General features: G+C 48.5%; 2 protein-coding genes across 2 annotated transcripts; both read left to right on the top strand.

Moving 5' to 3' along the window:
• Positions 1-2637: 2637 nt before the first annotated feature.
• Positions 2638-3252, top strand: LOC109768440 (EC protein I/II). The gene has a single exon (XM_020327162.4). It carries the CDS (start codon positions 2727-2729, stop codon positions 2970-2972), a length of 246 nt encoding a protein of 81 aa, XP_020182751.1. The 5' UTR covers positions 2638-2726; the 3' UTR covers positions 2973-3252.
• Positions 3253-10516: 7264 nt separating this feature from the next.
• LOC109768437 (ubiquitin-NEDD8-like protein RUB2) lies at positions 10517-11178 on the top strand. Its single transcript, XM_020327161.3, has one exon. The coding sequence runs from the start codon at positions 10517-10519 to the stop codon at positions 10982-10984; it is 468 nt and encodes a 155-aa protein (XP_020182750.1). The 3' UTR covers positions 10985-11178.
• The last annotated feature ends 1731 nt before the right edge of the window (positions 11179-12909 follow it).

Below are 12909 nucleotides of genomic sequence, written 5' to 3'. Positions count from 1 at the left end.
AATGCTAATCTCATGGGCCATTTGGAACGAGCGGAATGCTCGCGTCTTCCACCACAAGTGCATGCCATCAATGGTCATACTCCAGAATATCAAGAAAGACGCGGCTCTATGGGTGGCCGCCGGTTCAAAAAAATTGGGTTCAATCATGCCACGAGAGTAATTTTTTTTATCTTGGGGTGTTGTATCTTCAACAAACTCTATTCTTCTCTTATAATTAATATATGAGGCAAGTCTTTTGTCTCCGTTTCAAAAAAAAAATACACACACGTACGTATATATCTGGTAGGAGTACTAAATTTCGATCGGTTCCTCTGATCAAGTTTTCCGACTCGCGTCCCTTCGATCAGTCGATAAATAAGAAACTCAGCCTCTCGATCGGAAGCGAAAGCAACACGACGATGGCCGACCAGGAGCAGCCCGACTGGCTCTGCAAGCTCCCCTTCGACGTCCTGAATCTCATCGCGCACAAGACCCGCGACCCCGTCGAGGGGCTCACCGCGTTCCGCTCAGTCTGCCGGACGTGACGCGCCGCCGTGGGACCAACGCCTCGCCTCCTGCCTCCTTCCCCTCAGAACATCGCGGGCATTGAGGATGGCTCGGACTACATGCTCGTGTTCCCCTTGCCGCGTGGGTGGTCCATCGTGGTCGACGCCCGCGATGTCTCTAGCCACCTCTCGCACCTCGCGACGGGCGCCACGGCCGCGCTGCCCAAGCTCAACGCCGTCTTTGATGGTAGCGCCGCGTCCGGGATTACGCATCTGGTTTATGAGCACCTCTCTGGCCTGGAATTGCTTTTTTATTCCGAAGATCCCGTAAAGAACTCCGATCGGAAAACGCGTCCTTCAGTCGTCGATCAACCCACAGATCAAGACCAAAACGAGGAGTACTTGACAGATACAGAAGCGCCTTCATTCGACGAGGGCAGCTCGTGCGAAGATCCAAACAAGTATTTGTCGGACGTGGAATTGCCTTCTTCCGATGAGAAGCACGTTTGCGAAGAACCCAACGATAATCCCATAGATGATCAAGAAGTGCCTTCTTCCGAGGAGGGCAGTTACTTGACGGATGATGAAGCGCATTCTTCCGACATGTGTAGTTTCTACTTGAGTTTCTACAAACCGTGTCCGCGTCCCCGGTATCATTATCAGCAGTTTAAGATCAAGATCCATTCCCGATACGGTCCTGTTGAGTACTCCAACTACATCGAACTTTCAAATTACTTTCGCTTTGCCGTTCATGTGCCGCCTGGTACGCCGGCATGTAGCACGGAAGGCATGGTGATCATGATGTATCACTGGTTGCACGTGAGTAATGGCGTTGTTTTCTGCCGACCCGGGGACACGGCCTGGACAATAATAGGTAACGATAATTCAATCAACAACTGCTTCGTCGACTTTGCCTATTTTGATGGAAAGATGTTTGCCATGGACAGAAATTGTGTCACGACAGTGTTCGATGCCATGATTCTCAAGATCTTCTATCAAATCGATGTGCCACTAGCGACGTCAAACTTTGCATTCAGGTTGTGCGGTGGTATCATCCCAGAGAAGCTTGAGTGCCTCCACCTTGTTGCACTACCACACAAGCTGCTTTTGGTCAAGGTTTTGATGGAATCATACGAGTTCCGTGTCTTTGAGTTGGCGTCCGAGTCTGAGGAAGATAACAGGCTCGCTTGGCGCAAGGTGACAGAGGACGAAGGTATAGGCAACTACGATATATTCATGGATGCTTACCATGCCACCTTTAGCAACAGCGATGATGGGAGCGGTACTCGAATATATCATGTTGATAACGAGCTCTTCGGCACTGCAAGGTGTGTTTGGGGATACTGCTACAACATGCATGATAACAAGATGGAGTGCATATACGAGCCACCGGAGGATGACTACAACGATTATTATTCAACTAAGCCTAGTTGGTTTGTGCCCTAGTTAGTTTTTTTCCTACCTAGCCGGGTTCGTCGGTTTCTTATACTGGGAAGAGAGATGCTTTAATCTCGACATAATATATTGATGTTTACAGACAAAAAGTCAAAGTTGTACGAACCTAGTTGGTTTGTGGCCCAGTCTGTTATTTCCCTGATATTTTTTAAAAATTTCGTTGTTCATGTGGGTGTATCTTTTGAGCTCACGAATTGAGCTCTTCTTCCTTATCGTCCGTGGTACCAGCTCCAACGATTACGACGAGGGTCCAGGTTTTCATAACCACTGCTCCATCCATCTACCGGATATATATGCCGAGTTTTGCTAGACATACGGAAGCTTACTTAAGTTTACAGGCTGATCTCTGATTTGGCATATTTTAATTGGATGATGGGGATGTGAGGGGCCCCACACGGGTGAAAATCAGGGGGGCTTGACCGCTTGAGAGATTTTATGGAAGGGTTTGTAGCAGTCCCGTAAAAGGCCGTACGTGTAGCATTTTTGTATATATGCCCGTGGCTTGGCCGTTTTCATAGGTATTGTACACGTCTCCGGCCGTGGCGGACGTACGTAGGTGCCACTGCCACCGCATCATCCCTAGTTCCTGCCGTGTAACCCACGTGTCCTCGCCCACTGCCACACGCCGGCAGCTCCGACGTCCGAAAGACATGCCGCCGCTTAAGCCCACTCTTCATATAGTCGCGCAGCGCACCCCCTACAGCCCCGTGCTCTGGCATACATACAGTGTGGTCATAGTGGTGAACTGAGAAGAGCTACTGCGAACAAGGCACGCCGGAGATCGAGATGGGCTGCGACGACAAGTGCGGGTGCGCCGTGCCGTGCCCCGGCGGCACGGGCTGCAGGTGCACCTCGGCGAGGAGCGGCGCGGCGGCGGGGGAGCACACGACGTGCGGGTGCGGCGAGCACTGTGGATGCAACCCGTGCGCGTGCGGGCGCGAGGGGACGCCGTCCGGGCGGGCGAACAGGAGGGCCAACTGCTCCTGCGGCGCGGCCTGCAACTGCGCTTCATGCGGCTCGGCGACCGCCTGATCGATGGCCGACGCGTCGACGCGCCACTAGTCGTGAGCTGATGCACAAGTAGTAGAGCTAGCTACCGAGTTAGCCATAAATAAGTGCCGCTGTGCCGTGATCAGTCATATGTGGACGTGTCGTGTGTATTTACCTACGTACTCGCATCAGTGTGTAAGAACGAATAAATAGTTTATGTGTGCTATTTTCTCCTTTCCTAAATGTACTTGAAGTCTTTTGGCTTGTTACAAGTTTTACTTGTTGCAAAATAATTATAGTTCTACGATTTTCTTAAGAAAAATGACCATGTCTAAAGAAAAATCTATTGAGGTCTACAATATAAAATATATATAATATGAAAATATATTCTCACAGTAAATTTGATGTTATAGATGTCTATATTTTTATATAGACTTAATAGAAAATGCAAGAATAAAAGATTCCATTGCTTAACCATTGTGGTTAGACTACAGCGAATGAGGGACCCGGATCTAAGCCACACCGTAGTGCGCTTGTTGTGATACCCAAGCTGAGCAGGACCATAAGCCAAGCTGAGCAGGACCATAAGCCACACAAGACCATAAACCACATCATTGTTGTGATAACCAAGCTGAGGAAAACCATGAGCCACCTCTCTTTGTCGGCGACCCATGAATTCGTCTTCTCTCTGTTGCTCCGGCGAGGAGAAGAACCCGGTTGCCTGGTTTAGGTTATGAGTTTTTAGTTTACGGATGGCGGCCCGGCGTAGATTCGTGTAGTCTTCTTAGAGCGGTGAGATTTGGGTTTCTTGTTATGTGACAAGATTTGGTATCAGATACTTTAAATAAGTTTAAGGGTTCAACAATTGCGGCTTCAAGATATTGGTCCTTAGGGGCACGTACACGAAGACCTCCCAGCTGTCATCAACAGGATCAAACCGGCTCCGATAGTGGCGGCAGTGGCATGTCGGCGGTTCGTTCTGGCGACGGTAGTGGTCGTTCGGTGGTCTCAGGAAGCGGTGGCAATGACGCATCGGCAGCTTGTTCTGAGAGCGGCAATGGTCATTTTTTTTCTTGAATTTTGATGTAGTTTTTATTATGTTTAAGGTGCTTTATACTTCTGATGAACTTTAATAATAGACTGGATCATTTTTGGAAAAGAAAAAAAGAAGATCATGAGCTACACCGTTGCACGAGAGACATATGGTCGAGATGGTAAAGTTTCCATCCTAGTGGAGAAGACGTTTTATATCACCGATGATCCCACTATTTGGCGAGCTGTAAGCTTCTATTTCTGAGACTTAATCAAATTCAATGAAGTTTGACTTAGGATAATTCTAAAACTTTAATTATTTCAAAACAAAAGAAGACATAAGATTGGTTTTGAAAGAGTGAGTAATTGGTTGCACATTTTAGGCCAACAACTCAAAAAGGGATCGGATTTAGTCCAGTAACTCATTAATTTGATCAAAGAAGGTCAAAATCGATCCGGAAGGTAAAAAGCCGATGACGTGGCTGCCATGTTAGCGTACCCTTTGCTTGCTCGCTAACTAACTTATTTATGGGGACCTTTTTACAAAGTGGCTGGTTTTTTATGGAGGAAAAATAAAATAAAATACAACGCTATGAATGGGACTTGCCAAAGCCGACCCGGAAGGTAAAAAACTGACGACGTGGCTGCCATATCAGCATACCCTTGCTAGAAAACTATTACCAAAAGTTCCTACCAAGGATCCTATCCTATTGGGTATTTGTTCCCCGCCTTTCCCCACTAGGATTGGAAATCTTATATTTTCCATATCCATATACCATTGAATCCTTGGGGTTCTAAAATCTGCCTTACAATTTCCAATGGTCATGACCACATTTTGATGCATCACCAAGATACACTATCACTCTCAATTTTGTGAAATCAGGAACATTTTTTTAAACTCGTGCACATATTTGAAATCATGAATATTTTTTAAATTCGTGAACAATTTTACAAATTTTTGAACATTTTCTAAAATAAAGAACACATTTTGAATTCATAACAAAATTATACTATTTCAAAAAAAATTTAAAAAAATGTGAACATTTTTTAAAATAATTTTCTTGAATAGCGAACATTTCTAGAATCTACGATTTTTTTTGAAATTGGTGGAATAATTTTTGAAACTCACAAATATTTTCCTGATATAACAAACATTTTTCTTGTTTAACGAACACTTTTTGAAATGCAAGATCATTTTTTGAATCAGTGAACATTTTATTAATGAATAAACTATTTCGTAAGTCGTGAATAGTTTTTGAATTTTTAGGATATTTTTCCATTCATGAATATTTTTGAATTTACAAAATTTTGTTCAATTTCATTAACAGTCTTTAATACAAGAAATTTATAAAAATCATGAACTTTTTTGATTTCCCGAACATTTGTTTTTGAAATTACAATCATTTTTTGAATAAGCAAACATTTTTTACAAAATCGCAAACATTTTTTGAATCGACAAACATTTTATTTAAAAATTAAATTTAATTTTTGGAACATTTTTTAGGTCCCAAATATTTAAATTAGAAAAATAAAAAATAATACTAATAAACGAAATTTAAAAAGACCGTCCAGACATGGGCTGGCCCAAACAGGCGCTGCGTCTTCTCCCAGCGCCAGAGCGCAGTATAGGAGGTCCCTACTGCATGGGCTGGCCCAGGCGTGGATTGCCTTGTGTAAAACATTTTTTTATCACTTATAGATGTCATTGGTTTATCGAGAAGCGCTCTCACTTGCTCTTGACTTATCACTTAAAGACATACAGATAGGTTTAGACTGTCAAGGTGTGATCAAAGATATCCATGAAAATATGGATGGGCTACATTCTAGCATTATTAAGGAGATCAATCTTACATCTCAGCAGTTCTCTCGCTGTTCCTTCATCTTCGAAGGAAGAGAAACTAATCTTGAGGCACATAGCCTCGCTAAACATACTCTAGGCCTTTTTTTAGGACGTCATGTATGGCTCCTTAATCCGCCGGATCTACATTGTATTTCTATGAACTTTTATAATCAATAAAGTCGAGTGTGTTTAGACTCAAAAAAAAATTATAGATGGCATTGGTGGGTAATATTTTACAATTTTGTGGCAATTTTCGTGACGTACCGCCAGAAGCAATAGCCTCTTTATTATTAGGTATAGGTATATATGGATGTAAGTATATAGATATAGATATAGATAATGGTCAGCGTGCGATGCTCCCTTTCCATATTTTTTTGAACACACTTTTAAAAGAATTAGCTGAATCTTTTTTCTTGAGGCCCTAATGAACTGAATCTTTATCTTGTAATATATAATATCTGCTTCATCATTTTATATAACTATCTTAATGTCCTACTGGTTAGCGAGCCCTTTGCTACACCCAAGGGCGTGGGTTCAAATCACGTAGAGTTCATTTTAAAAAGTTTAACATGTACACCAGCGTGGCAGTCACGTGGTAAATATCATGCCCATGCTCATGCCCATACCAAATGGGTACCCATCAGGCTGCTCAACACAATGTCGATGGGTGGTGGCGTAATTGTCAGTCCATTGTATGGTGGAGACTCCAGCCACCGAGAGATTTCTATGGTTGAGAAATTGGTTGTTGAGAGGGGGATGGGGTGAGAAACAAAGCTAATTACATACAAAGACTCGGTAGCTTAGTATTTATTACACATGTGACAACCGAGGTAAGGTGGGCATACCCATGAACACAAAATCTACCCATGCCTTGCCGGGTAGGATTTGGGCACTGCCCATGGGCGTGGCGGGAGGGGGGAGGGGGGATTGCGCGCGGGCAGGTTGCCAGGGTCGCGAGAGCTCATCTCCTTCCAGCCACTGGACGATGGTTCTGTTCTAGTGGTGTGCATTGTCGTTCTCATCGATGGATAAAGGAAAACACAAAGATGTACCTCAAGTCAATTCAAAAAAATAATTGGTCACATGCATCGTTCTGATGCAGAGCCCGGGGTTATCCTCCTTTAAAAAGACAATCAGAAACCGAGTGCTCACTCACCAACTACGTAATATTTGATTTGACAATTATTATGAATTAACAACTAAAACGTGGCTTCAAAGGTCATTTCTTTGCACAACAAACTAGCTATCTTAGCTAGGGACGCGGATTTTTGGGACATGGTGCCACGCGAGGTTGAAATCTGGGCAGTCCATGCATGCTATGAGATTAGCACTTAATATAGCGAATTAATGAATACCAAAATGATACGGTGAGTTAATTTGATGAATATGTGTATGCGATAGGTATCTTAAATGGGATGGTGGTCTAGGCATTGGTCGGCGTTTAAACGTGTCTGACTCACCTGTACGCCTTGATGGCACTTAACAAGTGTGGGCCTGCCGTTTTTGCTGTAGTTTGTTTTGCGTAAGCTTCTTTTGCGTCCGTATAACTACGGTGTAGCATGCACTCATTCGACTGTGTCTTGCTGTTTGACAATTTTGCAAAGCTCAACATTGCAAAGCTAAGCTATTACATTAGGAGCAGTTGTACAACTACAATTCTACATCTTCATTGTTTTTTTCAAGAGAGAGATGAACTTCTGTATAACTACAATTCTACATCTTCAATTTTTTTGAGAGAGATATGAACATCTGTACAACTAAAATTCTACATCTTCATTTTTTCTTCCGAAAGGAGCTCCACATCTCCATGGATGAGTTCTAGCTAGCTATGCACATGAACAAAGTGAAAGAACTAGAGAAGCGGGATGAATTAGGGGGTGTTTGGTTGCTAGGGACTAGACTTTTTTTGTCCCAGGGACTAAAGAAAAAAGACTCTCTAATAGAGTTTTTTTTCTAGTCTCTAAAGAAAAAATCCCTCCTGTTTGGTTACATAGGAACTAAAAGGGACTTTTTCTAGTCTAGTCCCTCTAACCAAACAAGGCCTTAGAGAGGAGCTGCCGGATGGATAAGGGATGGTCTACAGGTTTCGTTAAAAGATGTTGGGTGCCTTGATGTCCTGCCATCCATTTAAATGGAATTAATTAATTTGTGACTCATTAAACGAATGGGGTCAGGCTGAAGGAGTTTTTGATGGTTGGCTTGTGCGCATGGCATTCCTCTTCTCGCCAGTTTGCATGGATGAATAAGAGGTATTCAATGCTGTTGGAATTCACATGCAATCAACAAGCGTCTCGTTTCAATGCATGAGGCTTCCTTGTGGGCCATCTCCTGGCGTTGTCAGATGTAATAAGCGAGCTATACCATTTCTATACGGGGATGGAATTCAATATACACACTTGATGTATTAAAGCTGCACGAATCTCGTGGGAATGGGTGGTTTTGATTCCGACCTCGCGTGGCTGCATGTCCACTTGTGATTTATCGTCTTAGCTAGGGACAAACCAACTAGGCCTAGTTGTATATATGTCACCGTTCTCCCGAGATGGCATGTACACGCGCTCCAGCATATTATCCTTCATAATGTAGCAGTACGCCGCAGCGCAACTAGTTACTGCAGACGAGTAATCATCATGAAAATAATAAATCCGTGTCCCACCGCCGTCACGATCGTCGCCAAAGGTGGCATGGTAGCCATCAAGGAATAGCTCGTGGTCGCCACCGATGTCGCCGCCGGCCACCTTGCGCCAGACCGGCCGTCCGTCACCTTTCTCCGACCCGGACGATAACTCAAAGATTTGGAACCCCTCCGGCCTAGAGGACTTGATGCATATTTTGACCAAAAGCACCTTGCTCGGCACTGCAACAAGGCGGAGGCAACTGAATTCATCCGTAGCATCGCCGCCGGAATGCTTGTACCTAAAGTTCGAGGTCGCCGGCGGCAGGTCGACCTGGTAGAGGACCTCGAGTGTCTCGGCATCGAACACCACCGTGACGCCTTTGTTGTCCAAGGCGAGCATCTTGCCCTCGGACTCGGAGTAGGCAAAGTCAGCGAAGGCTACGTATTCTGAATTGGGGTTAGCTACCTTCGTCCAGGCCGCGTCTCCTGGTCGGCAGAAAACCATCCCCGTATGTCCATGCACAGCGTGGTACGCCATGATCACCACCCCGTCCGTGCTCGCTGCCGGGGTAGTAGGCGGTACATGGGCGGCAAATGTGAAGTAGTGTGATAATTCGAGGTACGTTTTCAAGAACAAAGTAACAGGGTCTAAGGCAGTCATCTTGATCTTGAACGTCCGATACCAGTCATCTTCGTGCACACCATCACCCATGTCTGTAGGCGCCTCTTCATGATCGGGAGCGTGCTCGTCACCCAGATGCGTGACCTCGGACGGGGCGCTGCCGTCATGAACGGCGTTGAGATTGGGCTCTTCATGATCAGGGGCCTGCTCGTAACCCAGATACGTGACCTCGGACGCGGCGCTGCCGTCATGAACGGCGCTGAGTTTGGGTTCTTCACGATCGGGAGCGTGCTCATAACCCAGATGCGTGATCTCGGACGTGGCGCTGCTGTCACGGACGGCGTTGAGATTGGGCAGCGCGGCCGTAGCGGCCGTGGGCAGGTGCTTGAGGTGACAGGAGACGTCGCGGGTATCGACGACGATGGACCAGCCACGTGACAAGGGGTAGACGAGCGCGTACTCCGAGCCGCCGCGAGGAGCGGCGCTGTCCTGGGCGGCGGGAAGCAGGAGGCGCGGCGTTGGTCTCACGGCAGCGCGCCACGCCCGGCAGACGGAGCGGAAGATGGCGACTCCCATGACGGCATCGCGCGTCCTCCGGCCGATGGGTTCCAGGAGGTCCAACGGGAGCTTCAGCCAGTCGGGTTGTTCGGCCATCGTCGTGGTGCTGCTAGTAGGGGACGTACGGCAGGAGCACCGCGGAGGCAAAGGTATATATGCACGGAAGTAGTATGTTTGTAGCTCCAGTACAACTTATTATTTATGGGAACCCGATCGGAACACTACTTGTTTCGAGAATACGAGATGACCACGAACAGCACGTTGTGTGCGGCGGAGTCCGTGACGGATCATGCGATGTCGCCGCGGACCGGCCGGACTGCCGACCCGACTCGAACGCCTCGATCGATCGATTCGATATAAATATCCACGACCGAGCAGCACAGCCCCATCGTTCCAAAGCAACCGAGCGAAACACACGATCGTGAGGACTCGCCAAAATAGGAAAGAGCGGCCGCCGACGACGCCACGCCCGGCAGACGGAGCGGAAGGTGGCGACTCCCATGACGGCATCGCGCGTCCTCCGGCCGATGGGTTCCAGGAGGTCCGACGGGAGCTTCAGCCAGTCGGGTTGTTCGGCCATCGTCGTGATGCTATTAGAGGTAGTAGTACGGTAGGAGCGCGGCGGAGGCAAGGGTATATATGCAGGGAGTATATTGTAGTTGTAGCGCCAATACACAACTTTGTTTATGGGAACCCGATCGGAACACTACCTGATTTGAGAATACGGCATGACCACGGCGGAGTCCGTGACGGATCATGCCACGGCGTGTCATCGCGGGCCGGACTCCCGACCCGACTCGAAAGCCTATTCGATCGATCGATATAAATATCCACGACCCGAGCAGCACAGCCCCATCGTTCCAAAGCAACCGAGCGAAACGGACGATCGTGAGGACTCGCCAAAACAGGAGAGAGAGATGCAGATCTTCGTGAAGACCTTGACGGATAAGACCATCATGCTGGAGGTGGAGAGCAGCGACACCATTGACAACGTCAAGGCCAAGATCCAGGACAAGGAGGGCATCCCGCCGGACCAGCAGCGGCTCATCTTCGCCGGGAAGCAGCTCGAGGACGGCCGCACGCTTGCTGACTACAACGTGCAGAAGGAGTCCACGCTGCACTTGGTGCTCCGCCTCCGCGGCGGCACCACCATCAAGGTCAAGACGCTCACCGGCAAGGAGATTGAGATCGACATCGACCCCACCGACACGGTGGACCGCATCAAGGAGCGCGTCGAGGAGAAGGAGGGCATCCCGCCCGTGCAGCAGAGGCTCATCTTCGCCGGCAAGCAGCTCGCCGACGACAAGACTGCCAAGGACTACAACATCAAGGGCGGTGACGTGCTGCACCTCGTCCTCGCCCTCAGGGGCGGTGGCTCTTGCTAGCCGACTAGTCATAGGGTATAGCTACCGTTTTTGTTACGTTAATATTTTGGTACTTTAAAAGATCAGTTATTTTTTCTGTTGGTCAGGACACTTACCGAAAAAGCTTTCGCCCCGCTTTATAAATAAAGCAACCACCAAGCACAAAGTTATCAATGTCACACCAACACACCACACACACTCACTCAAAGCCACCGCAGGCACGGTCCAACACAAACACAAACACACAGACAAAGAGACCCAAGTTCCGCTATGGGCACAGCACAACAAGCCCAGCACGAGCACACGACTAGACAACAAACAAAACGGCAAGGCGGTGGCGATGGCGATGGCGACGACGATCTAATCTGGTTCCGGGGGTGGAGGGGGAAGCGATGGAGCCATCCGGAGAGCCATCGCGCGAAGCTGGGTGATGATGGAGGTGATGGCGTCTCTCTCCCTGGGGCGGCTAAGCGGCCGCCAAAGCTGCAAGTAACCAGACCATTTGAACAAAGCGTCAGTAGCACGACACAGAGGGATGCACTGAATCACAAGTTTATTCCTAACAGTCCACAACGTCCAGGCCAGCACCCCAATGGCCAGCCACCTAATGTGGCGCACTGCGGGTAGGATTGCCTGGAGTTCGGCGAAGAGAGCGGGGAAGTTGTTGTGGTCCCAGCTTCCACCCACTATCTCGCGGAAACAGCTCCATAGGAACTGCGCGGACACGCAGGTGAAGAAGATATGATTCGAATCCTCTTCCGGCCCGCAGAGCGGGCATCGCCCATCACCCGGACCATTGCGCTTCAGGACCTCGACGCCAGATGGGAGGCGGCCGCGGATCCATTGCCACAAGAAAATCCTAATCTTCAGGGGAAGGTGAATCTCCCAGATGAGGGTGAGCGCCTCATGGCCAGGCGAGGGAGCAATGGCCTGGTCAGGGACTTGGTGGAGAATTGTCCAAAAGGCTCTAGACGCCATCTGGAGCTGTCATCTTCGGTCGTAAGATCAGGCGCGTGCAACGCAATGCAGTCAAGCAGCTCCTGCCAATCGGCTGTTTCAGCCGGACCAAAGGGCCTCCGGAACGCGAGCTGCCCTAAGTCAATAAGGGCTGCCGCGACCGATATCTGAGGGGCCACCGCAATGGAGAATAGGTCGGGAAAGCGGGCCGCAAGGGGTAAGTCGCCAGTCCATCTGTCGAACCAGAACAAGGTCGCGGTGCCTGATCCGACCTCAATCGAAGTCCCAATCCGGAGGACACGGAGGAGCTGGATGACGGATTGCCAGAACTGGGACCCCCAGACCGCTGGCAGAAGGCGAGAGGCTGGCCTCAGAGGTATTTCTGCTGAATGATGGAAGCCACAGGCCACCATCTCCGTTGGCAATCCGCCAAAGCCACCGAGTCAGGAGGGCAATGTTCATGCGCTTGGAAGACATGATCCCGAGGCCGCCCTGGTCGCGAGGCTTGCAGATTTCAGACCACCTAACCATGTGGTACTTCTGCTTGTCTCCCTCACCGGTCCAAAAGAAACGGCCCTGAACAGTGGCGATCTCGTGATGAAGCGTCTCCGGAAGGCTGTAGAAGCTCATGATGAACAAGAGCAGGCTGGAGAGGGACGAGTTGCTGAGCACCGTACGACATGCTTTGGAGAGACACCGACCTTGCCAAGGCTCGATACGGTGCTGAAGCTTCCCCACCGTGGGGCGCAGTTCAGCCACCGTGAGCCTAGAATCACTAATGGGTATCCCCAGATAAGTCGTGGGGAAGCTCCCAAGCTGGCAGTTAAGCCGATCCGCTATACTCTGGCGTTCGTCTTGGCAGTATCCGAAGACCATCACCTCGCTCTTGTCGAAGTTGACCTTGAGGCCAGACATCTGTTGGAAGCACAGCAGAAGGAACTTGAGGTTTGAAATATCACTCTCCGAGCCCTCCACCATGATGATGGTGT

This window comes from Aegilops tauschii, chromosome 1 (assembly GCF_002575655.3).
Source record: "Aegilops tauschii subsp. strangulata cultivar AL8/78 chromosome 1, Aet v6.0, whole genome shotgun sequence".
Lineage (NCBI taxonomy): Eukaryota > Viridiplantae > Streptophyta > Magnoliopsida > Poales > Poaceae > Aegilops > Aegilops tauschii.
The sequence above is the reverse complement of the archived record's forward strand: the minus strand, read 5'-3'. Positions and strand labels throughout refer to the sequence as shown.

Coding starts and splice junctions, on each gene's coding strand:
- LOC109768440 (XM_020327162.4), top strand. CDS start 2,727: ATGGGCTGCGACGACAAGTGCGGGTGCGCCGTGCCGTGCCCCGGCGGC.
- LOC109768437 (XM_020327161.3), top strand. CDS start 10,517: ATGCAGATCTTCGTGAAGACCTTGACGGATAAGACCATCATGCTGGAG.